General features: G+C 60.7%; 2 protein-coding genes across 3 annotated transcripts; both read left to right on the plus strand.

Moving 5' to 3' along the window:
• The first annotated feature begins 987 nt into the window (after positions 1-987).
• CCDC9 (coiled-coil domain containing 9) lies at positions 988-7,909 on the plus strand. 2 transcript variants are annotated; one of them, XM_066638678.1, is made up of 14 exons: positions 988-1,183; positions 1,285-1,389; positions 1,522-1,674; positions 1,812-2,078; positions 2,159-2,242; positions 2,376-2,552; positions 2,748-2,935; positions 3,117-3,163; positions 3,357-3,480; positions 3,593-3,689; positions 3,995-4,394; positions 4,563-4,715; positions 4,824-4,870; positions 7,205-7,909. In XM_066638678.1, the coding sequence occupies exons 1-14, from the start codon at positions 1,181-1,183 to the stop codon at positions 7,220-7,222; spliced, it is 1,863 nt and encodes a 620-aa protein (XP_066494775.1). In that variant the 5' UTR covers positions 988-1,180; the 3' UTR covers positions 7,223-7,909. The 2 variants fall into 2 exon arrangements, with proteins under 2 accessions (XP_066494775.1, XP_066494773.1); XM_066638676.1 differs by having other exon boundaries at positions 1,081-1,183; positions 4,563-4,706.
• A 641-nt stretch (positions 7,910-8,550) lies between these two features.
• C5AR1 (complement C5a receptor 1) lies at positions 8,551-16,988 on the plus strand. Its single transcript, XM_066638679.1, has 2 exons — positions 8,551-8,707; positions 14,593-16,988. Exon 2 carries the CDS (start codon positions 14,612-14,614, stop codon positions 15,686-15,688), a length of 1,077 nt encoding a protein of 358 aa, XP_066494776.1. The 5' UTR covers positions 8,551-8,707; positions 14,593-14,611; the 3' UTR covers positions 15,689-16,988.
• The last annotated feature ends 3,140 nt before the right edge of the window (positions 16,989-20,128 follow it).

Below are 20,128 nucleotides of genomic sequence, written 5' to 3' on the forward strand. Positions count from 1 at the left end.
GCCGACCAGGTGCGCAGTGGGGCCCACAAGCAAAGAACTGCTTAGCCCCCGGCCTTGCAGTGAGCACGGAGCGCCTGGTCGGAGCCGCAGGCCACCGCCGGTGGCAAGAGCCCCCTTTGGAAGCGGCGTGACCACGTTTGGTGTCCGCGGACTCCCGCGTGTACAGTCCTCCCCTTTGTTCACGGACAGGACCGTGGGCCGGGTGGGCCACGGCCATTCTGCACCATGCCTGTCCGGGTGCTGAGGCGTGGAGGGATCTGGACGGGGCCCAGGTCCTGGCTGCGGCCTGCCAGAACGCCCCGGCCCAGGCCGCGCCGCGCCACACATCGTGCGCTGACCTCAGGAAGGCCGCCCCACACCCAAGAGGCAGCACAGGCACCCCCAGGGCCCTTCTGCGGGGGCCGCCTGGCGAGCGGCTGTGCGCCGTTTCCCAAGCAGGATCGCGGGCAGCTACACAGTACCGGAGCCCAGCACGGCCCGATCCCGGTTCCGCCTGGGCCGGGTCACCTCCGCTGGCATGGAACTGCACTCCGTGATGCATCGCGCCGCCCCCCCCCCCACGAGGGGCCACAGAAGCGCAGGCCCCTCGCCCGTCCTTTCCACCGAGCAGCCGAGAGCGGCGCCGCCGCCCCCTCTGTGAAGCGAGCCCAGGCCACGGTCTGCAGAGGGGGCTGCCTGCGTGGCTGGGCGTGCGGCGAGCCGGCTGGTTGGCCGGCCAGCCGGGGGCAGCAGCACTCTCCGCCGGGGTCAGAGGTGCGCCCCCCTCGCGGCGACCGGCTGCTGCCGCCTAGCGGGCCGGGGAGGCCACCGCTGCGGGCCGCGTTTGGCCGCGACTCCGGAAGAGAGCCGCCCCGCCCCGCGCCCCGTCCCGCCGCACTCTCAGGGCCGGGCGCGCCCGCCTGGACTCTGCGCTGCCCGGAGGGAGGGAGGCCGGCCGGCCGGCCGGCACCAGGACTCTCCGGCCCGCTGCGCCAGGCAGGACGAGCGCGCCCGCAGCAGGCCAGGAGCGCGCCCCGAGAGGCCGCCTGGAAGCGCCTCCTCCGCGGAGAGGAAGCGGAAGCGCGCCCCACGTGGTGCTGGGCGGCCGGGCGGGGCCGGGTCGCGTCCCACTCCCTGGCGGGGCGGAGCAGGAGCGCCCGGACGCCTGGGTCCCCGGGGGCTGCAGGCCGCGCCCGGAGAGATGGTGAGCGGCGCTGCCCCGGGCGGGCGAGCGGGCCGGAGCCTCCCCTCCCGCCCAGCCCAGCCGCGCTCAGCTCAGCTCGCCCCCGCCGTCTTCCCCTGCAGGCCGCCTCGCTGGACCTGAAGTCGAAGGAGGAGAAGGACGCCGAGCTGGACAAGCGCATCGAGGCGCTGCGGCGCAAGAACCAGGCCCTCATCCGGCGCTACCAGGTGGGCGCGCGCGCAGCTCTCCGGGCGCAGGCGGCCCTGGCAGCTGGCCGCGGCCCAGCAGAAGGGCGCCTGGCGGGCGGGCGGGCGGGCGGGCGGGGGCGAGAGGGCTGCCTGACGTCTCCCGCCCCGCAGGAGATCGAGGAGGACCGCAGGAAGGCCGAGCAGGAGGGCATCGCCGTGACTGGCGCGCGGAGGCCCCGGTCGGCGGAGGGCGAGGCGCCGGAGCGGCGGCGCAGGGAGCTGGGCTCTCCCACCCTCACGGTCCAGGTCTTGCTTTCCCCCGAGGTGAGGGCGGCGGGCGCAGGGCTGGGCGCCTGCTGTCTGGACAGGCTCGGCGCCCTCTGGAGGCCCTGCAGCCGGGCTTGGCGGGTGGGCTGGCGGGCTGGCAGTGAGCCGGGCTCTCGCTCTTCCCCCCCCCCCAGGAAAAGCGCGTGGTCAGCAGCGAGCGGAACCCCCCCTCCCTGGCTAAGGCCTCCCGCAGCAGTGCACGTTCCCGGGGCTCAGTCCGCGGGGCGCCCTACCAGAGCAGCCCCTCCCCGCGTGCAGAGGGTCCTCCGGAGCAGCACGCCTGGGAAGGGGCCGACCCGGATGGCCTGGGAGCCAGCAGGCGAGGCCACGGAGGGCGAGGCCGGAGGCCCCGGGGGCGAGGGGGCCCTGGAGGAGATGCGGGGCCTGACAGGAGGTCCAAGGTGAGTACGGGCAGCCCTGGGGGGCCCCTGGGGAAGGGGGTCACGGAGCCCTCCTGAGAAGGGCCGCCCTCTCTTGCCAGGAGTGGGAGGAGCGGCGCCGGCAGAACATCGAGAAGATGAACGAGGAGATGGAGAAGATCGCAGAGTACGAGCGCAGCCGGCGCGTGAGTTCTGAGGAAGGTCTCCGTCTGGGCCTTTTGGTGGGGCTGGGGCTGCTGGTGGATCTCTGCCCATGGCTGTGCTGGCTGCTGGGCCTGCTCTGGGCGGGGGTCACGTCTCCCACTTCCTTCCCCGCAGGATGGGCTACAGGAGAAGAATCCAGTCCGCAACTTCCTGGATGACCCGCGCCGCAGTGGCCCTTTTGCAGAGTCTGACCGGAGGGAGGGCAGCCGGCGCCACGTCCGTAACTGGGGGGGCCCCGACTTCGACAAGGTCAAGACAGGCATGGAGCAGGGCAAGGAGTGGCCTCCCGCGGTACGGATGGTGTGTGGGAGGTCTGGTCTAGGGTCCAGTGCCCTTCCAGGCTTCCATGGCTGTGCTTTCCCTTCCAGTGTCAGCGAGGGTAGGGTGCGGGTCCCTGTCTCTTGGCCTGCGGGATGGGCTGGGTTTCTCCTTGTCTAGCCCCCCATTGCATCTTCCTCACGTGGGCCTACCTTCCTTCTCCACCAGGCCCGAGGTGGTGGTCGGCGCAGGGGCACAGCCCTGGACATGACTCTTTCCATGACCGGCCGTGAGCGGGCCGAATACATCCGCTGGAAGCAGGAGCGTGAGCAGATTGACCAGGAGCGCCTGGCACGGCACCGCCAGCCCACAGGGGAGTGGCGCCGAGAGTGGGATGCGGAGAAGATGGATGCCACGTAGGGGCTGGTGATGGCACTGTAGGGGTGGTGTGGGGGGTCTGGCTTGCAGTCCTGACCTAAGGCAGGCAGCGACTTGGGGGTGGCACTTTGAGAAAAGTGCCACGTGCTCCTGGGGCTGCGGGTGTGTTTCTCTTTGGGTTTGCTGGAAGTTTCTCATAGCCTCCTCTCTACTTATTAGGTGCAAAGAGGCTGCCAGGTCTGGAGCGTCAGCGGCCAGCAAGCAGGGTAAGGGCAAGGGCAGGGGATGGGTGTTCCAAGGGTGGAAATAGCCGAAGGTGCCAGCTGTTGCTTTTTGCCCATTGGGAGGAGTTTGGGTTCTGGGCTGAGCAAGAACTGGCCCGCGTGAGGTAATGCCAAGGGTACTGGCCTGACTGACCCCTGCTGGTTGGTGACCGGTGCCACTCCCTATCTCTTGTAGATGACTCAAGGCGCCCCCCCAGGCTGCCCACCTTTGCGGAGTTCCTGCCTGAGCAGCGACCAGAGCGGCGGCGGAGAAGCAGAGGCCGGGAGCGCACTCGAGGTGCCCCCTCTAAGCCCTACAGGTGAGGTAGTCCTGGGCGGGACTCTATGGCTCAGGGTGGAGGTGGGCTGTGGCTTTTCCATCTCTGCCTCTTCTCTCCCCCTTACAAGTCCTGCTTCTCTCCCCCACTCCAGCATGCATGACAATCGCTGGGAGAAGGAGGAGCCGGATTCCAGCAGGGCCGCCACGGTGCCTGCGGAGGACAAGGCAGAGGGTGCCCCAGCGCGGCAGGTGTGGAGACAGGAGGGTAGTGGTGGGAGGGTTGGCTCTTTGGCCAGGAAGCTGCTCCCCCCCCCCGGCTTTCTTGCAAAGGGGTCCTGAGGGCCATCAGGACGAGGCTGGGACGGGTTTGGCGCTGTCTGGGGGTCAAGTAATCTGGGGCAAAAGTGGCCAAAATGTCCTTGCGGCCCGGCCCCTCCTCTTGCTTTGTGCTGCCCAAGCAGCGGCCCGTGCTGCTGCAGCCCTGAGGAGGTCTGTGTCAGAGACAGATCTGCTGCACCCTTTCCAGGATAATCTTTTCTTCCCTTATCCCACAGATGGCAGCACCTACTTTGCCCTGCACAGCACCTGAGGATGAAGGGGAGGAGGAAGAGGAGGACCAGTGGGAGGATGTCAGTGAAGGGGAGGAGGAGGAGGAGGAAGTGGAAGGCAGTGGCAGTCAGGGCTCCTTGGTGGAGGAGGAGTCTGGGCTCCCTAGCGCCTCCCAGGACGAAGAGCCCTCGCAGCCTGGGCAAGGTGCCCAGCTGTCCCTGGCCATGCCTGCACCCCAGGCAGAGACCCCCAGCACAGAGGGGAAACCCCTGACCCCCTTCTCGCCCGCGGAGGGATACCGTCCTGTTTCTGACTGGGGAGAAGAGATGGAGCTGAGTTCCCCCTGGGCCGACGCCACCAAGAGCACCCCAGCAATGCACAGGGAGAGACCTCCTGCGAGTGCTGGTAAAGAGGGAAGGGGGAGGAGTGGTGGGAGCTCTGGGGCCAAGGTGGGGACCCTCTGCTCCCTTGAAGTCCCAGTGGAGGCTGGGTCCCTGTCCAGGTAGGGCTACTGGGAGCGGCAGAGAGCCTGGCTGTCCTCTCCGCTGCGCCTCACACCTTCTGTTGCTGCAGGGCTGTGCCCCCCGGGCCCTCTGGCTGAGCAGGCACCACTGCAGGCTGAGGTGGCGGCAACCGCTGAATTCAGAGCCCCAGAGACTGAGAAGCCGCTGGCTCTGGAACTGCAGGCGGGTGCCGTACGGGAGCCTGGAGAGCCAAGTGAGCCAGGTGATGGAGGAGGGCAGCTGCTCCCAGTGCGGTGGGCTGGCGGAGCAGAGGTCTCTGCCAGGGGCCAGACTTCCTTGCCGCTGAAGAGTTTCTGATCTCTCTTTGCAGGAATTGCAGTTGAGCCGGCCCCAGCAGAAATCGTAGACCTCCCGCAGGTGCGTTTTGTGAGCTCTCGCCCACCTGTTTGGGGCTGCCCTGTTGGCTGTCTGTGGGTCTGTCTCCGTGGGGTGTGTGACATTTTCTGTCTCTCCTGTTGGTGCCTGTCCCTGCAGGGCTGCTGTTCTTGGGCTGGTCTCTTGAATGGAGACCTGCCTCTCTGACCCACCTGCCCACCTCCCTGGGCAGCTGTCCTGTCCTGAGGGTCGAGGGAGCCCTTTTCTCTTCTGTCCAGACAGGCCAAGGGCCTGCCTACCACAGGCAGCTTTTTTCTGCAGCAGTTGAGACCTGTACACCGTGTGTGGGGAGAAGGGGTTGTGGGGGGACTGCTTGCCACATCTTCCATCGCAGGGAGGTCCGGAGTCCTGCTTTCCTCTGCTGTCCCCAGAGGCAGCGGCTCCTCCTCTTGGCCACCAGCCCAGGAAACCCAGCTCTTTTCAGCCCACGTTTGCCAGTAGGGGGCGTTTCAGTGTCTGAGCACCAAATGCTCTTGTCTTGCTGAGGTGCTCTGAGGGAGGAGAGGGGCAGGAGGAGGAAGGGAGCTTCAGAGGCTGTTGCTGATTATGTAGAGCCCCCTCTGTGCCCTTTGCTGGGCATTGTGAATGAGCAGGGCCAAATAGGGCTCCCCCCTTCCTTGAGTACTGGCCAAAGTTTTGGGGTCTGGCGAGAGAATCTGGTTCCTCTGAAACTTGCTTGAAGAGCGCATCTGGGGTGTACTATATTTTGGTCATTAAAAGAAAAGTTCTCTCCGGTGGGGTGTGTGTGTGTGTGTGTGTGTGTTACGCTTTGGCTGTCTCCCTTTTGTGGCCTGTCAGTGAGGGAGGTTGTAGGTCTGCATGGGGAAGATCCGCTGCGCTGCCTCCTCTGGAGACAGAATGAGCTTGCCCAAGGCAGATGCACAGAGCAGGGTCTCTGCAGAGTGATGATGCTTCCTTCGGGATGGATGGAGGTCTCCCAGAGCAGTGGCATCAACTGGCCAGACAGGGCAGCCCCCCTGCCCCAATCTGCTTTCCAAGAATGCATGTGAGGCGGGTCAGGAAGGAGGCAATGCAGGCTCTCTTCTCTTGCCATAGAGGCTCCCAAAAGTGGCCTTCCTTTTTGGTGGATTAAGGTTGTGTGTACCACAGGTTGGGTGTGTCTGGAGAGCTTGGCTGAGGGGTGCCAGTGGTAAACATTCTTGATTCTGGTTTTACCCGACCACAACCATATTAGAATACTTGTGGGGGGTCCTGGACACCCTGGGTGGTGGCAGGAAAGGCCTCGGCACAGCAACCTGGGGCAAGTGCTGGGCTGGGTTGCCTGAAGCCTGAACCAGACTCCTAGGAGTCCCTTTTGTGCCTCTCTTCTGACTGAAATGCAGCAAACAGAAACTGGGGGGGGATCACTTCTGATGCAGCTTGGCTGCCTTTTCTGTCTGTCCCATCAATTGAAGCTGCTGCCTGTTTGTGGCTCATCTTCCTATTGTGTGCTAAACGAGGGGGCTCACATTCACACACTCACCTCTGTGTGTCTGTTGGGCGCAACATTTCTGCCTGGTCTGCAGGAAAGGGAACATGTGGGTCTGCTGACTGCCCCTCTTCTCACTAGCAGGGGGCGAGGGTTCTATGTCCGCCTCCAGTGGCACCTCCACTTCCAGTAGGGTGGCCCCCTTCACGTGTGGATGGTGGTGTTGAAGGTACAGGTGTGTTTTGTTAGGGTCAGGGAAGGCTGGCCTTGAGCAAGCTAGCCTGGCTGTGTGGCTGTGGGTCCTTTCTGCACTATGGAGGAGGGGTCCCTCCTGCCCTTGAGACTGCCCCCCCACATCACTATCTCCCCCAGCTACCATGCAAGGAAATTGAAATGAGCTGATGGTGCCCTCTGCCGGTCATAGCTGGACACAGTCCTGCAGTCCCTTCCTTTGTTGTTCTGTTGTGTGGCAGCTGCTGGGTGGGGGGGAAGCAGGTGCGCCTTTGGGCCGACAGGAGAATTCGGAAAATCAGTTAGAGCAGGAGCGAAGTCTTGCCCTGAAAGAGGCTCTTACTGGACTTCTCTCCCTCAAAGGCTGTTGCCTGATTCTGGTGCTGCCCCAGACAGCCAGGAGGTGGTGTCTTGATTTTGGCCTCTGACAGGCTTTTCTCCTCCTTGCAAATGAGCCACCTGCAAGGCCAAAGCAGTGACTTGTGCAGCTGCCCTCTTATGCACACAGCCTCACTTGGCCTAGTGGGTGAATTTCTGAAAAGAGGCTGCCTGCCTTGCTGGGGGGGGGGGGGTTCCCTTGCCACTCTCAGCTTGGCCTGCCTCCAGCAGGCACACGGGCAAACTCCCTGACTCTCATCCTTTCCTCCCCACTGCAGGAACCTCCGGAGGCCTGAATCACCGGCATTGTGGCCCTCCAGGGTAGCTCAGAACAACCTCTAGTCCCAGGCAGAGGGGGAGGCTGTCCTGGCGCTGGGCCCACCTGGTGAAGCATCTTCCTCCTCCTCGGAGTGACTGACTGGTGGGGTCTGGTGGGCAGCTGGGGTGCTACTAGTTCTGCAGCCGCCTCACACCAAGACTTGGGAGGGGGGATGCTGCTCCCTGCTTTGTCCCCCCTTTGGAAAAGGGAAGGGGATCCCTGCCCTTCTGCTGTCCCAGCTTCTTGTCCAGGCCAAAAACAAGGGGTGGAGATTTTGTAGGTGTGGCTGCTGCCCTGGTGCTCCTCCCTGGCCTCAAAAGGGGGGGGGGCTGCCTCTTAGTGGTTGTAGGCTGAAAGCACCTTCTTCCTGCATGCCAGCCTGCTGTTTCTGCCCCACACCAGGGTGATGGGCGGGGCCCTGGCCCAACGCTGTGCCTCTCCTTACTGCTCTGCCCCCTCCGGTCCTTCCTGGGCTCATCTGCCAAGGGGGGCTAGAGGGAAGCAAGCCCCCAGTTGTGCGCTGGCTGGTGGGCTCCTGTGGAAGGAAGGGCTGCATCCCTTCTGTGCATGTGCCCCCCACCTGTGGTCCCGCGCTCCCTCCTGCTGTTCTCGGTGAGGGTCAGGGGGCGCGCCACCTCCTGTACAAATAAAAAGGGTTCTTGGACGCGGAGCGTGATCGTTTCTGTCTCCCCCCCCCGTCGCTCTTCGAAGCTGTCTTGTCTGGGCGGGGGACGGGCTGGACGCCGCGGGAGACTGCGGGCTCACCTGCGCACCGGGAGGGGGCGCGGGCGGGGTCGGAGACAGAGGACGCCCCCCGCGCTCTGTGCTGAAGGGCGGACCTCAGTCTCGCAGGAGCTCCGCGCGGGGGGGGGGGGGGGTGCTCGCCTTCTCCCCGGCCAGGAGCAGCGAGGTGGGAGTCCGCTGGAGCTGGGAAGAGGGAGTCGTGCCCGGCGCCGCTTCTCCGGACTGCTCCTGGGGGTCGTGAGGGTCCGCCTGGCCGGACGGGAGCGCGCGCCCCGTCCAGGAGGGCAGCTGCGCGGAGGCGACGACCTGCCTGCCCTTCCGGGGCTGGAACGCGAGTCTTCGGACCCCGGAGCGCCCTGCAGCTGACGTCCGAGCGGGGCGCGGCCGTGCCGAGCAGCACCTCCTCGGGCTGGGGGGCGTCGTGGGGTCCCGCAGACTCCCCGAGGGGTGCGTGGAGGCGCCTGGCGCCGTTGGAGACTACAGGCATTGCAGTCCTTCCCCCCGGAGGGCGGTGCGGGCTCGGAAGACCCCGAAGGGGGCCGCCCCTGCTCCGAGGCTGCTCGGTGCGAGCAGTGCCGGCCGAGCCGCCCCGTTCCACCCCGCAGCTTCCTCTTTCGGGCGGCATAAGGTCCGCGGCGCCCCGGGGCGGTTCTCCGAGACGAGTCACCTCGGGCAGCAAAGGCACCCACGGGCGAACGCCGGCCTCCCGCTCCGCTGGGTGAGTCCCCTGGAGGCACGCGGGCGAGGGGGTCCCCAGCCCTCTGGACTGGACCTGACCGTCTCTGGGGCAGGGGTCACTGGGGGGGGTGTCGGAGGAGCGAGCGGCGCCTGTGTAGCAACCGGTGGGCCCGGTGCTCCGGGGGACTGCCAGGGGACGCCGAGGCTGGGGGACCCCTACGCGCCTCGGAGCCTGGCGGGGGGAAGGGGGAGTGGATGCTCCAAACTTCGACACTCCCGTTTGGCGGTGGGGGGGAGGAGAAGAGAGCGGGCGTCGAGCGTCTCTGCGGAGTGACACCCTGGGAAGAGTTGCGCCTGCCCCACGGGGGTGCCGGGGGTGCTGCCGTTCTCCCCGTAAGCCGAAGGCGGGTCCTTTCTCGCGAGGGGGGCGGCTGCTCCTCTGCCGCCCCCCTCGCGCTTGGGGCTTCCCCGACGGCTGCACGTTTCTTCTAAGACAGTGATTCCCAAACTTTTTAGTACCAGGACCCACTTTTTTAAATGACACACTGCCGGGACCCACTTCGGTTTACCAGGCTTCAAAAAGGAGATGCAGATAAATCAAATATGATTTCTTTCTATGATAGCCGGAAGAAAGACCCTCCAGCATTGCTCTCCCTCAATGGACACCTGCTTGCAAATCGCAGGACAGGAGCTGAGCTCTTTGCAGCTACAGGATCAGTTCCACAGCTTCAGGGTTTGAGGCAATAGCTATCTGATCTTTCCATCACCCTTTGGTGACCCACTAGTGGGTCCCGACCCACAGTTTGGGAAGCATTGCTCTAAGGTGCCTTTTGTGGCCAAGCTACTGCCCTTTAGTGACCAGAGCCCCCAACAAGGCGGGCGGCTTTCTTTGGCCTTCCCACCTACCTGCATGCTAATGATGCTGCTGCTCCAGACTCCATCGCAGGTCCTGAGATGGCACATCCGCTGCGCTGTTGAAATGGGAAATACACCTGAGGGTGGCCAGAGGATCACAGCAGCAGCAAGAAGGGGATGCGTTGTGGCCCTTCATTCTGGGACCCCTGGGACCCCCCTCCCCCCATCCTCCAGGAAGCCTGGAGGTTCGCAGTGCCCCAAGCTGGGCTGGAGGAGGCCGTGCAGAGCAGGCAGGCCCAGGCCAGGCCCTGCAGGGAAGGGAAGGGACAGGGGAGGGTTGCAGGGGCTGCAAAAGAGGAAGAGCTGCGCCTGAACATGGGAGAGGGAAGCTGGAGGGGTGGGGCAGGGCTGTTTGTGCTGACTGCACCCCTTCACTTCTGCATGCTCATGTCCATCCTTGTGCCTGGGGGAGGGCTCCAGTTTGTGTTTATTAATCAGGACTCTCACAACTGAGACAGAGTTGGGAGCCGCTTCCCTAACACTTGTCCTGGAATGCAAAAATGCACCACGCAACAAAATAGGTCTGGGCATCCTTGACACTCTGGGGCAGACCCTGCTTGGCCACCTCACCCCTTCTGAGTTTATCTTGGCCTGCAACTTTTGAACAAGCCAGGATTAAAACCATCCTTCCCCCCTTTTCCAAAAAATTCTCTGTCACTGTAACCTCAATAGCTATGACATCCTCCAAAGATTCTCTAGCTGCAATGTTAATCTACACCAGGGGTGTCCAAAGTTTTTGGCAGGAGGGCCACATCAGCTCTCTGACCCTGTGTCAGGGGCCGGGGGGGGGGAATTAATTTACATTTAAAATTTGAATCACTTTACATAAGTTTACATAAATGAATATATTAAAGATGAACTTCTATGAATGAATGAAAGGCCAGCCTTTCCTTTGCTGCCACTGCTGCATCACAGACATGAAACAGCAAGCAGTGGAGGGAGCCCTCATCCCACAGCTCACATGAGAGGTCAAACAGTCGCCCTCACGCTGAGATCAGTTGCGTCAGGCCAGAGTGGGCTCCAACAAATCTCAGGAGGGCCAGAGGCTCACTGGAGACTGGGGGCAAGGACAGGACAAGAGACCTGCATCTTATCACTTCTTTGCATCTGGCACTCAGAGAGAACCTGCTTCTAAAACCAGGAGGTTGCACATACCCATCATGGTTTGTAATCTGTGATGGATTTTTCCTCCAAAAAACTGCCCAGTCCCTCTTTTAAAAGGATGTAGGCCAGACACCATCACCACATCCTGTGGCAAGGAGTTCCACAGGATTCATTACGTGCTAGGTAAAGAAATATTTTCTTCTAACTCTTCTTCTACTCAATTTTGGTGCCTGTCCCCTAGTCCTGGTGTTGAGTGGGAGGAAAGAAAACATCCTCCATCCACTCTCTCCATCCCCTGCATAATTTTGTACACCTCAGTCATGTCTCCCCTCAGGTACCTATTTTCTAGACCAGGGGTGCTCAAACCCCGGCCCTGGGGCCACTTGCGGCCCTCGAGGCCTCTCAATGCGGCCCTCAGGGAGCCCCCAATCTTCAATGAGCCTCTGGCCCTCCTGAGATTTGTTGGAGCCCACACTGGCCTGACGCAACTGATCTCAGTGTGAGGGTGACTGTCCATTGACACCCACTCTCTGTTTCCTGGTCCTCAACCAGTTTCTAATCCAGGAGAGGACCTGCCCTCTAATTCCCTGTCTGTAGAGTTTACTCAACATGGGGAGGGACCATGTCAAACACTTTCTGAAATTCCAGATACATAATATCCACAGGTTCTCCCACATCCACTTGCCTGTTGATCTTTTCAAAGAATTCTATAAGGTTCGTGAGGCAAGACTTACCGTTACAGAAGCCAGGCTGACTCTCCCTCAGCAAGGCCTGTTCATCTATGTGTTTTGAGATCCTATCTTTGATGAGGCATTCCACCATCTTACCCGATATAGATGTTAGGCTGACCGGCCTATAGTTTCCCGGGTCCCCCCTCTTTCCCTTTTTAAAGATAGGCGTGACATTTGCTATCCTCCAATCTTCTGGCACCGTGGCCGTTTTGAGGGACAAGTTGCATATCTTAGTCAAGAGATCAGCAACTTCATTCTTCAATTCCTTAATAACTCTTGGGTGGATGCCATCAGGGCCCGGTGACTTATTGATCTTTAACTTATCAGGCAGGGCAGGAGGTCTGGTCTAGAGGGTAGAGCCTCCGTCTGCCTGAAGATAACATCCACAAGGTCGCCAGTTCGAGGCCACCGGCACCGTGCGACCTTGGAGCAGCTGACAAGCTGAAGCCGAGCCATTCCATCTGCTCTGATCGTGGGAGGATGGAGGCCAGAATGTAAAGCCAGATCGGAATGAAACACATTGAATGTAGTGGTTCTTGAAAGAAAGAACCTTCTTTCAAATTGTAAAAATCCCTATTTAATAAGGGATTTAATAAAGCCTGCCTTTGTAAACCACCTTTATTCAATAAAGTCTTGAATAAAGACCAAGAAAGGCAGTATATAAATACCTGTTGTTATTATTATTATTATTACTATTATTATTATTATTATCATCATCATCATCAATGAGGTCTGAAACATCTTCTCTTTTAACCTCTATCTGACTTAAATCCTTGGTCAGGAGGGGCTGTTCGGGCAGTCCGACATCTTCTGCAGTGAAGACAGATGCAAAGAACTCATTTAATTTCTCTGCCATCTCTAAGTCTCCTTTTATCTCTCCTTCCTCACCATCCAGAGAGCCAACTGCTTCTCTGATGGGTTTCCTTCTTCAAACATATTTGAAGAAGCTTTTATTATTCCCCTTAATATTGCTGGCCATGTCCTCATTGTCTTTCTTGGCCTCCCGTATCACCTTACATTTCTTTTACCACAGTATGTTCCTTTTTATTCTCCTCATTAGGGCAAGACTTCCATTTACAGAAGGAAGCTTTCTTGCCCTTACAGCCTCTCTGTTCGTTAGCCACGTGGGCACCCTTGTGGGTTTAGTCAAGCCTTTGTGGTATACTACTGGGCCTCTATTACCATTGTTTTAAACAGCCTCCATGCACTCTGGAGAGATTGGATTCTTTCACCCCTTTCAACTTCCTTCTGACTAAGTCTGCCCTCCGGAAGTCAAGGGTTTTAGTATCAGATAACTTTCCTAATCTGCTGTGCCTGCTCTTTATCTGCTGAACTGGTTGCCTTTTTCTTTATTTGCCAAATCAGTTTGCCCAGGCAACTGCCAAAACTGAGATCCCCCCATAGCATCCTCTCTTATCTGGACAAACACAAAGGGGGTTGGGTCAGATGTCAGTTGTGGGGGGAGGGGGTGTTGGAATAAGGGTGTGCTTCTCAACCAGTCTGGTTGGCTTGTGGAAGGGGGGCAGAATCTTGATCTAGGTAGGTGTGGTTGAGCCCTTGAGGCTGGGGGAGGAGTCATTCAGGATCTGGGAAGGGCCACAGGGCCTCCCTCCTTCCCTGGGACTTAAGAGGTCCTGTGTTGCTGCTGCATGATTTGGGGGACCCCTAGAGGCCCCTAGGCATGCTGGGTCCCTAGAGGGAGTAGCCATGTCCTGGGGGGCTGCTCTTGCCACAGTAGCCCCAGCAATTGCAATCCAATGTAGCTCCAGAGCAGACTCTGGGGGCGGGGCAGGGGACCCTCTTCTGCCAGTAGTGCAGGGAAAGGTGGCACCAGCTTCAGGCACATTCCCTTGTGTGCCAACAGGAAACTGGCAGGGCCTGCCTCAAAGCCATGCAGGGTAAACGGAAACTCCCTGGCAGGAGCCAGGGTGTTCAGGGTGTGTGTGTGTTTGTGTGAGATCTGTCGCTCCTTCCTTCCTTCCTTCCTTCCTTCCTTCCTTCCTTCCTTCCTTCCATCAATGCATGCTCCTTTTTAACCATGGTGAGCATCGCAGTGCTGCCCCCCCACAACCCAGTGATGCAGCTCCCTCATTCACAGAATGTCCATTCCCTAGAAGAGGGCAGAGACAAGGGTGGCTGCCTGGGGTGACACAGACAGATGGCAGAGCACATGCTGCCCTCATTCAGCAGCAGCTCTTGTTGACTGCAGTCCACTTCCTCAGAGGGCTAGACAAGGGGGGAAACACCTGGGCCTCCATGCCTGTGCAGGTGCCCCCCCCACAGAGGGACGCTCCACATGGATCACAGATGACACGTTGGAAAATTTCTTATTTGTGACCGGGGGGGGGGGGAGGAGTCGAGCAGATTAGGCAGCAGGGCCCCCCTTTAGTGCAACACTCAGGGAATTCCTTCAGCCAGGCTGACTGCTATGAAAATGCATGTGCACACACAGGAGGCAGAGGCCTGACCAAGTTGCACAAAGAAAAGTTTACTCCCAGTTCCCGTGGAAGCATATTCATAGCGCCTGATTGAGATCAGAGGTTCATGCAGCAGCTGGTGATGACAAGGCCCTGAAAGCTGCCTTGTGCTTAAGATGGGGAGGGGCATCAGAGCCCCAGCCGGTGGCCAGAGGGCAACAGGGACGTCTTCAGTGGAAGAGAATAGAGGTAAGGCCACCCCCCCCCCCAAGGACAGCCAATTGCAACACAACAAAGGCTTCTGCTGAACAAAACACCCCCCAACTTCCGGCTGTCTTCTGTCCCCCTCAGGAAGGAGTTGTCCTCAGTATATCCAAAGAGCACATTGCACCTTGTCAGAAAGACCAAATTGGGGGGGGGGGGGCAGCCATGCCCTGCCTGCAAACTTACAGTCCAAGGAAATACAGGAGGAGGACAGGGCTTCTCCCACCCCGGGTGGGGCTTTCCTCTGCCCATCCCTCTGGGACACAGTTCCTGCTGCCTTCCCAGTGCCTGTTGGTTGGAGGGCTCCCGGCACATGCTGCAGTGGGGAGAGCGGGCAGGAGGGGCCCGCTGTGGTGTGGGCGTGAGTCCCGCTCACCAGGGCAGGACTGGCATTTCCAGTTGCCTTCCCAGGGTGGGGGGCGAGCGTGAGGAGAGCTCCTCTGCAAGCCGAGCCCCCACTGAGCCTCTGCTCTCCCCTCCGGCGTCTCCCGCAGGACTCAACGGTGCTGTGGGATGGACGGGCCCGACTTCTACGACAACTACAACCTTACGGATGCAGACACCAGCTTCACCGCGGCACCGGACCTCAGCAGCATGGACAGCCTGGCCCTGAGTCCCGTGGCCTGGGCAGCCCTCGCCCTCTTCTCCCTGGTGTTCCTGGTGGGCGTGCTGGGCAATGGGGCTGTCGTCTGGGTGGTGGGCTTCCAGATGCGGCACACGGTGAACACGGTCTGGTTCCTCAACCTCTCCATGGCGGACCTGCTCTGCTGCCTGACCCTGCCCTTTCTGGCCATCCCGCTGGCCCGGAACCAGCACTGGCCCCTGGGGGGCTTTGCCTGCAAGCTCCTCCCCTCAGTCATCATCCTGAACATGTTTGCCAGCATCCTGCTGCTGACGGCCATTAGCACAGATCGCTGCGCGCTGGTGATGCGGCCGGTCTGGTGCCAGAACCATCGCTCAGCCCCCCTGGCCTGGGGGCTGTGTGGGGGGGCTTGGGGCTTGGCCTTCCTCCTCACCCTGCCCTCCTTCCTCATCAGGCAGCTGAATGTGGACCGCTTTTCTGAGAAGGTCTCGTGCGTCGTAGACTACTCTGCCTGGGGGGGTCGCACCCTGGAGCTCTCCCTGGCCATCTCCCGCTTCCTGCTGGGCTTCCTGGTCCCCCTGGCCATCATCAGCCTCTGCTATGGGCTGCTGCTCCTCCGCCTGCACCGCAGCCATGCTCTGCGCTCCAGGAAGACCCTCACAGTGGTGCTGGTGGTAGTGCTGGGCTTCTTTGTTTGCTGGACCCCCTACCATGTGACTGGGCTGATCCTGGCCAAGGAGACCCCCAACAGCACTCTCTTCATCTCCCTGAGCCAAGCTGAGCCTCTGATCGTTGCCCTGGCCTACGTCAACAGCTGCATCAACCCTGTCATCTATGTCATTGCGGGCCAGGGCTTCCAGACCAAGATGTGCCGCTCCCTGAAGGCCGTGCTGCGGAACATCATGAGCGAGGAGGCCCTGCAGCCCAGTGTCCGGGCTGAGTGCCACACGCGGGCCACCGGCCTCTCCACTATGGCTGAGGACAGGAGTACCAGCACGACTGTCTGACCACGACGCCCAGTGATGGGGCAAGCGAGGCTGTGGCTTTCTGGACTGTTGTCTGCTGCTCTGCTCCGCTCTGCTCCACTCTGGCGGCCTCAGAAATCCTGCTGCTGCTGCTGCTGCCGCCGCCAGGAAGGGGCCCTTTTGCATTGTTGCAAGGTGGGGTCGCACTTCTTCTTCCGCAAGCTCTCAGCACTGCCCGGGGTCAGGGAGCAGCCATCCTCCCTCAAGGGGGTGGGAGCCTGGCTGGATCTGGGCGAGGAAACAGCTTTCCAGTGAAGCCCACAGACCCTCTCTGAGCAGCTCCTCTTTGAATCAGGGACTAGTGGGAGTGAGTGCTGGGGTGGGGGCACTTCCAGCAGGAGGAGATGTCAGTGGCGCCCTGAGGCCGGGAGAGGAACCAGCTGAAGCCTCTGCCTGGGGATCAGTGTGCCACCATGGAGACACCAGGGAAGCCCAGCCCCTTCCTGCAGTCTGCAGCCCCTCCCAAAGTGCAGGCAGCCTCCCCCCACTGGAAGGCAAGCCTGGGGCACTCCTCCTCTGCAGAAGCATTTCCTTCCTTGGAACCTCCAGCCACATGGCAGGTCTGCCCAGCCAGGAGGGGCTTGGGGCTCATCCGCAGCATCTTTCTCAGGGACTGTGGCAGAAGCCAGGGTTGGCCAGGACAGACACTGCCCGCACACTGTGGAGGGACCACCTGGTCAGGCCAGGCTAGCCCCTGGCCCCGCAGTGGACCCCAGGCAGGGCTTTGCCCAGGGCCCCCATCTGTGGACTGAAAGGCAAATGAGAGGAATGCTGCCTCTTGGGGATGGATGGAAGTCTGAGCAGAGGGGGCCTCAGTGGGCTGGGAGGTCTGGGTTCAGCGAAGAAAATGTCCACGCGCGCACTCTGGGATCCGAGCAGACTGGGAGTCAGCCAAGCCAGGCCACTCAACGGAGCCCTCAGACCGAGGCTGCCGCCTGCTGCTCTGGTCGGTCTGCATTCTGGGGGTGTGCGCGGGCATGCCAAGGGCCCTGGGAGGCTGCAGAACAGGACAAGCGAAGTGCTGAGCACCTAGCCCAGCGCATCTTCCCTAGGGAGAAGGCAGAGCTCCCCTGAGAAGTGGGGGGGGAGAATTGCAAGCCCCCCCCCCCACTGCTCCTACATGTATGGTTGGCGCCTGCCCCAGCCCTGCCACATTCTTGGCATTCACATCCAGGGGAAAATGTCCCCCCCCCCCGTTCTCTTGCCTGCATCTCAGTGTAGACGGCGCTTCTGATGCTGCTCTTCTCATTTTGTGCTTTTATTCCCAACATCCTTTTAATAAATGCTTCTCTTGCAAACCGTCAATGACGTGGCACTTTAGTCACCTGTCCCTGAGGTGAGCTCCCTCTGCCCTGAGAACAAGGGGGAAAAGCCTTGGGTGGGGGTGCGGAGGACAGGTGGCTGGCTCACGGTCCAGACATGCCAGAGTGTACGGGGGCGGGCCCCAGCTTTGCACACTAGCTTGGGAGTCCTTGCAGGGCAGGGCCCCAACACACACCTGTCCCAGGCGCCATGAGTCCTCCAGGTAGCCTATAGAAGAAGGAAAGCTTGGGGGAGGGGCTGCTTTGCCAGCTTCTCTGTGCCCACAGGAGGCTCAAGCCTTTTACTCTGGGCGGTGCTTTCTGGCAGGGTGGAAGGCCAGGTGCATGCTGGGTCTGGAAGGAGAACCATGACTTGTGAACGAACTGAGGAGCAGCGCCGGCAAAACGACAAGCCACGATTCCCTCCCCCCACAATGTGCCGCCAATGATGAACAGCAGGGAGTGAACCGGCAGGGCTGGGGCTGCAGCACCCACACCCCACGCTGCACTCCAGCCCAGTCAGCAATAAGCTGTCCTCTGGGTGGGGGCGGGGAAACTTCTGGATATTGCCCCCCCCCGTTTATCCACAGCTGGACCATCTCCTCTCCCCCTCCCTCTGACTCAGCCTCTGCCCTTCTGGGGTTGGGGACTGAACCTGGGGCTGGAAGGGCTTCTGGCCAGGCCTTCTGAGACTGCTCAGCAGCAGGTCTCAGGGCTGCCGCCTGGTGCAACTGGGAAGCAGCTGAGGGTGGAGGGGGTGGGTGGGGGTGGGAAGGGCAGCAGACAGAGAAGCCCACTGGCAGGGGCCAGCAACTATGCAAGTGGCCTGGAGTGTGGGTGGGAGTGGCTGGCTGGGCCGCTGCAGGGGACACCCCTGGCACAGGCCAACCCCATGGCTGGCCCGCGTACAGAGCTCCCTCGGACAACTGTCCAAATGCTACAGCTGGGGTCAGCCCTCCTGACTCCTGAGGTGGCCCCCCTTACCCAGTGCGGTGCTAGCCTGCCCCTCCCACTCTCCTGCGCTCTAGTCCTGCACTCCCCTTCTGCCCCCTCTTCCTCCCCGACTGAGCTGGTGGAAAGAGGAGGAGCAGCATGGGCAGGTGGAGATGCCCCCGTGCATGCTGCCTGAGGCAGCTGCTTCAGTTGGCCTCATGGATGAGCCGGCCCTGGCTATGGCCTCCTGGCCGGCTGTGCCTGTCGGCAGCAGTGCAGGACGTTCAGTGCTCCACGGGACGCTCTTTGCCTGTCTCCGGCCGTGGCGGTCAGAGAGCAGCTCTGAGGAGCAACTTGTGCGGCTGGTTCTGCACTGCTCTTCTGGCAGGCGAGCAAAAGCAGTGCCTTGTCAGCCAGGCGCAGGCCCCTTGCCTGGGCCTCAGACCCGCCTTGCCTGGCTCCCGGCTGACCTCCGTGTGCAGTCAGCCACCAAGCCCCCTGTGTGCTGTTGAGGCTCCCCTTGTGACTCATCCTGGTCCTGTCCCTCCTGGCAAAGGGGTGGCTTCCAGCTGGTGAGGGGGCGGAGGCCACAGGGACTTGAACCCTCACTCTAGTGGAGTAACTGGTGTGCTTATTTCTTGTTCCTTCCAGGGACGCTCCCTGCCCGCCCTTGCACTGGCAAGTTCAAGAGGCATTTCTTGGGGGGGGGGCGGAGGTCTGCATGGCTGGCAGAAGGAGAGTTGCCCTTTTCAGGACAGTAGTTGCTGTGGGAGGGTGCTGTGGCCCCATGTGCGTATGTGATGTACTTGGGACTCTCTCCCCGTGGTTGGCAGTGGTGGCTGTTGCTGTCTCACTATTCCCAGATGCTGGCGGGGGGGGGGGGGAACCCTGCACCAGGCCCCACCCCTGCTCAGTTCAGGCAGTGCTTGTCTGGCTGCTGGCATCCGGGCTGGGTGGACCGAGCGGTTTGCTCCTTGGCTGCTGCACAAGGACAGGCCGATGCCTGGAGGCCATTCCATGGGGAACGGGCTGTGTCAAAGTGCCAGGGGGGCTGGCTGGGGCACTGCTGGGGGGCCCACCCTAACGTAGCTGGCACTTCTCGTTCCCGGATGCGACTGAGATACTGTGGTGGCTGTGCTGGTGCCTGCAGTGTCGGAATGGGACTGGGCCACGCGGAGCCCCTTTGGCCGCCCCTTGCCTTGTGCTGCGCTGGCCACCGGAGAGGTCAGCATTGCCAGGGGCAGCTCAGACGGCTGCACATCACCAGTTCCTCTTTTGTAGCAGGTTTTCCTGGTGGGGGAGGGAGGAAGGCCATCTCCTTTTGCTGCTCTTGCTTGAGAGATTTCCTCTTGCTGCAGCAACCCAACTCCTCCCCATTGCCCAACCCTCCCAGCCCGTTTCTTCTGCAGTGTTGCAAGGAGTGAGAGATGCAAGAAAATAACTGAAACCCCCGTTCACAGTGTCCCAGTGGCTTTCCATTGACCCACAAGCCTCTGTTGTCCTTTGCAACCGACCCTCCAGCTCCCCCATCCTGGCATGGAGGTTTCTGGCCTTTGCATGCAAGCACCACAAGATTGTGTCCTCTTCCAAATGTCATCATCAGCACAGGGCCTTTTCCTCTGTGGCCTTTCACTCTTTTGAGCCATTGTTGTGGATCAAAAAGAGAACAGCCTTGTGAACAGCCTCTCTCTTTCTTTCCCAACACATGTGCAGTCCAAACTACCTCCATCTTGGTTCACTGATCGTATTTCTGAGAGCAAGATGTACAGGAGATGTGCTACCTCAGGATCAGGAAGGACTGCAGCCTGCTGGGCACCTGCACTATCTGCTTTCCCTTCAAGGTCTTGCACATTTTGGGCGCTCCATTCTGACAAAATTGCTGTGTTTTGCAAGCCCTGCATGTTAAATGTACTTTTCAGGTTGTCCAGGAGTCAGGCCACCTGGGCAGTACTCACCTGGTTGTGCCTGTTGTCTCGCAGGAATGTCTCACTGAAGAGCCATTAAGCCAGGAGTTCCCAAATTTTTTCAGCCTGCAGCTCCTTTGACCTACTGGCTGTTGGCTGCAGCTTCCCATTATGTTACTTTTTTGGGGGGGGGGGGGGGGAGGTGGGTTAAATCACCTTGGTAGTACTTCCATTTTTCTCCCTGAAAATAAGTGGGATGAAGGCAGCCAGGTGTGTTTGCTAGC

This window comes from Tiliqua scincoides, chromosome 10, assembly GCF_035046505.1.
Source record: "Tiliqua scincoides isolate rTilSci1 chromosome 10, rTilSci1.hap2, whole genome shotgun sequence".
Taxonomy (NCBI): domain Eukaryota; kingdom Metazoa; phylum Chordata; class Lepidosauria; order Squamata; family Scincidae; genus Tiliqua; species Tiliqua scincoides.